The sequence below is a fragment of the Rhagoletis zephyria genome, unplaced genomic scaffold, assembly GCF_001687245.7.
Source record: "Rhagoletis zephyria isolate East Lansing unplaced genomic scaffold, Rhagoletis_zephyria_1.1 Rzeph_scaffold_33809, whole genome shotgun sequence".
Classification (NCBI taxonomy): Eukaryota; Metazoa; Arthropoda; class Insecta; order Diptera; family Tephritidae; genus Rhagoletis; species Rhagoletis zephyria.
In genome coordinates, this window is record NW_016190864.1 from 1 (window position 1) to 3,679 (window position 3,679).

General features: G+C 38.0%; 1 protein-coding gene across 2 annotated transcripts; it reads left to right on the forward strand.

Moving 5' to 3' along the window:
• The first annotated feature begins 768 nt into the window (after positions 1 to 768).
• Positions 769 to 3,312, forward strand: IFT52 (intraflagellar transport 52). Of its 2 annotated transcripts, XM_017605353.1 has the most exons (7): positions 769 to 1,074; positions 1,136 to 1,353; positions 1,754 to 1,997; positions 2,057 to 2,240; positions 2,296 to 2,547; positions 2,611 to 2,937; positions 3,017 to 3,312. In XM_017605353.1, the coding sequence occupies exons 1-6, from the start codon at positions 965 to 967 to the stop codon at positions 2,902 to 2,904; spliced, it is 1,302 nt and encodes a 433-aa protein (XP_017460842.1). In that variant the 5' UTR covers positions 769 to 964; the 3' UTR covers positions 2,905 to 2,937; positions 3,017 to 3,312. The 2 variants fall into 2 exon arrangements, with proteins under 2 accessions (XP_017460842.1, XP_017460841.1); XM_017605352.1 differs by lacking the exons at positions 769 to 1,074; positions 1,136 to 1,353 and adding an exon at positions 1,418 to 1,530.
• The last annotated feature ends 367 nt before the right edge of the window (positions 3,313 to 3,679 follow it).

Genomic DNA, 3,679 nt, shown 5'->3' on the forward strand with positions numbered 1-3,679 from the left:
AAAAATCACCAGAATATCAACTTTGTACAAGGCATTACATTTATTTCTATTTTTAGTCATTTATTAATATAATCATATAAAAAAAGTTTAAACATGAAGAAAGACCATTTTAAAAAGAAGATTTGGCAGGTTTTCGGTTTTTTATAAGCGTGCAATTTCTTTAAACACACATATTGCCAGATGTTGCTGGCAAAACACATNTTAACGAAATCTTTAGCAGTAGGTATCTCATTTCTGTAATGATTTTTTTACGAATCTTCAAAGAAATGTATATAAAGTGGTCGACACGAACTCGTAAAGACATTTCTGTAGGAAAAATAGAGAAAATTTTGAAAAAATTCTGCAAGAAATTCTTCACATAGCATCATTATTTNATTTTAGTCCGATTTCAACAATTTTCAACGGTTTGCTTTTATGTGGCAAGCACAATAACCATACCGAGCTTGGTACAAATTGCTAGAACGGTTAGCGAGATACATATATGTGATCACAAGTGGGCGGTGCTACGCCCATTTTCCAAAATTTTGTCATAAACGTATTTCTTGGTAAAGAATTGTTGCAATCATCAATTTTGAATAAATTAGCTTCAATATTTACTGATTTATCGAAAATGCACTACTGTGCATCAGGGGAAAAAATACANATTTCCACTGAGTCGTTTGCACCTTCTCGTTGTTAAATGTTCTCTGCCACTGTTAGGGACCAAATTGTAATTTGAGAGCATCAGGGGAAAAAATACGCAAGATTCAAAACTACATTTACTCGTTACAAGCCCATGCTGCCATAGCAATGAAAATATTTAAAGAAATAACTTAATAATAAGATCTGGCATCACCTAATCTATCTGGTTGCTAGGAAACGGAAGTGCGCCACAATAGCCGGTAAGCGAAAATTACGCTTTCACAAGTTATCGCATAATTTTCGGGCATAAAGAATTTGTTAGCATCATAAAAATACCTATAAGATGTCGAAAGGCGTTATTTGCTTTGATATATCCAAAAATGAACGTTTTCAATTGTCGGATAACTATAAAATGCTGCACCGCAAACTGAAAATTCATTGGAAAGTTGAGCAGTAAGTAGTGTGGGAATTAACAAAGGCGAATGTTGGTAAAAGCATAAAAACTTATTAACAGAAACGATGTGGAGTTGAAGAAGGAAAAGCTACAACGTGTTACTATTTTTGTGTTGGCCGGACCACAAGATCGCTTTACCGAAGAAGAATTTCAGGTGCTGAAAGAATTTGTGGAAAAGGGTGGTCGGCTGTGGGTGATGCTCGGCGAAGGTGGCGAACAGGAATACAATACAAATGTTAATTTCTTTTTGGAACAATACGGCATTTACATTAATAATGGTAAGTGAGGCAGGAAGGGTGAAGATANTCGCTTTACCGAAGAAGAATTTCAGGTGCTGAAAGAATTTGTGGAAAAGGGTGGTCGGCTGTGGGTGATGCTCGGCGAAGGTGGCGAACAGGAATACAATACAAATGTTAATTTCTTTTTGGAACAATACGGCATTTACATTAATAATGGTAAGTGAAGCAGGAAGGGTGAAGATAAAGTAAATGATCTGGCATTTAGTTGTCGATTATGCAGCTTTACACAGCANCTAAAGCCAGCCTTTCGACATAAGCTACTTTTCCATATGAACACAGAAGTAAATGATCTGGCATTTAGCTGTCGATTATGCAGCTTTACGTGCTGTGTCAAAATCCTATAATGCAATTAATGCTTTTTACTTTTTCATCTCTCCAGATACTGTTGTTCGGCCGCACTACTACAAGAACTTTCATCCGAAGGAGTGCATTATCGGCGGCGGCGTAGTTTGTGAGTCCATGTGGCGCCATCTGATCAAGCAAGATGTGGAAATTGTTGATTTTGATTTTAGCGATGAGAAGCATAAAATACATTTTCAATATCCATATGGCGCAACTTTAAATGTTTCTGAGCCAGCGAACATATTGCTCAGCACGGGTCCTGTCGTTTATCCCTTCAATAGGTGAGTGACTTTAAAGGTAAAACGCACTACCATGAAGTGCTAACGCTTCAATTTCTTAGACCCTTGGCTGGCTACTACACCAATGAGCGTGGCGGCAAGATATTGGCTATTGGTTCGGGCTACATGTGGCATGACAAATATTTGTCAAACGATAAGACGAACGACGCACTTCTGGAATATTTTGTACAACTTTTGGGCGGCAATGAGATACAGTATACGCATTTGGATTTTAATGATGTGGAGGTGAGATTATAGTGTAATTATATTTATTCTCATATAAATTGCTGTTCGTTTACAGATAAACGACAACAAGACTTTCACTGACATCGCATTCATAGCTAATCGCCCAAAAGCGTGTCTTGTTGACTCAATTGGTGGCACACAAACACCAGCAGATTTTAAGCAAATGTTCGACATGACCCTCTACTCGCTGAGTAATCGCCTGCTGAAGGATGTAATGGAAACTTATGAGCAATTAAATGTTAAGTATGAGCCATTAAAAATAATTAAACCACAATTTGAGATACCGTTACCGCCGTTGCAACTTGCCGTAAGTGAAACAAAAAATTAAACAAATTTATATTCAAGCTCATTGTCTGCTTCTTCTGCATAGACATTTCCGCCAATCTTCAGCGAACCGCCTGCGCCGCCACTCGAACTTTACGATTTGGATGATGTATTCAGCGCAGCACGCACACAACTCGCGCAAATGACTAGCAAATGTGTGCAATCCATAACTGCGAAGGATGCACACAAGCCGCTGAATATGCGTGAATTAGAAAATTATATCAAAGAATGCGCGCGCATCACGGGCATCATACACGAGCATCAAGATGTTGCAGCACGTGAGATACTAAATATACTTGCGCATCAGATTATTAGCTATAAGCCATATGCAGATGAGTAAGCCGAGCAGAAGAGGAAAATGCAGGAAGAGCAGGTGTAGCATTTCGACTTGAAATAGACAAAACATTTACTAAGTTTTTATTTTCTTTCTTTTTTTCTTTTAAAATTTTCAGTTTTTTTCCATTGCTTGCACTGTGTGAATCAAACTCATATTCAGCCTGTTAAGCGCTCCATTTGAAACCCAAACAAATTCCAAAAGCAATGCTTACATTTTCATTTTTTGCACCTAAATCAAGGAGTTGGCACTTTTTTCGTTGATTTTTTGGCTTATTAAGTGTACCTACAGGTAAGTACGCTCATGTTTTTTTTGCATGCTTCAGTTGAAAGTTGATCGCAGTATGTGTAAACATGCATGGGATTCGAATTCAGTTTGAAATTGTAGGTTTTTTATTGTCTGAAAAAAGTTTATAGGCAGCAGAAGTATTAAAACTTAGCACTTAAATACCGCACTTTTTTTTTTTAAATAAATCTANGGCAGCAGAAGTATTAAAACTTAGCACTTAAATACCGCACTTTTTTTTTTAAATAAATCTGCATTTAAAACTTGGAAATGTGTACAGTGATTTTCGCTCTATAATTCATATTGGCTNCAGATCGGTTGGTATCTCAGTCGTTGTCGTCAAGTTCCACTAACGGCAACCCTAGGAAGCGTGCAGCTTCTGCGGGGTTTGCCCATAAGGACAAGGCCGTTAGGGTTGTCGGGTTTGCCGGGCATGCGAAGAGATGCTTCGAGTCATGTGGGGTCCCTCCGCATGCCGGACATTCGTTCGGCACAT

Bases quoted from the DNA above. Each gene is read 5' to 3' on its own strand.
- IFT52 (XM_017605353.1), top strand. From the start codon at position 965: ATGTCGAAAGGCGTTATTTGCTTTGATATATCCAAAAATGAACGTTTT. The intron at 1,075-1,135 runs GTAAGTAGTGTG...ACTTATTAACAG, and splicing joins ATTCATTGGAAAGTTGAGCA to AAACGATGTGGAGTTGAAGA. The intron at 1,354-1,753 runs GTAAGTGAGGCA...TCATCTCTCCAG, and splicing joins CGGCATTTACATTAATAATG to ATACTGTTGTTCGGCCGCAC.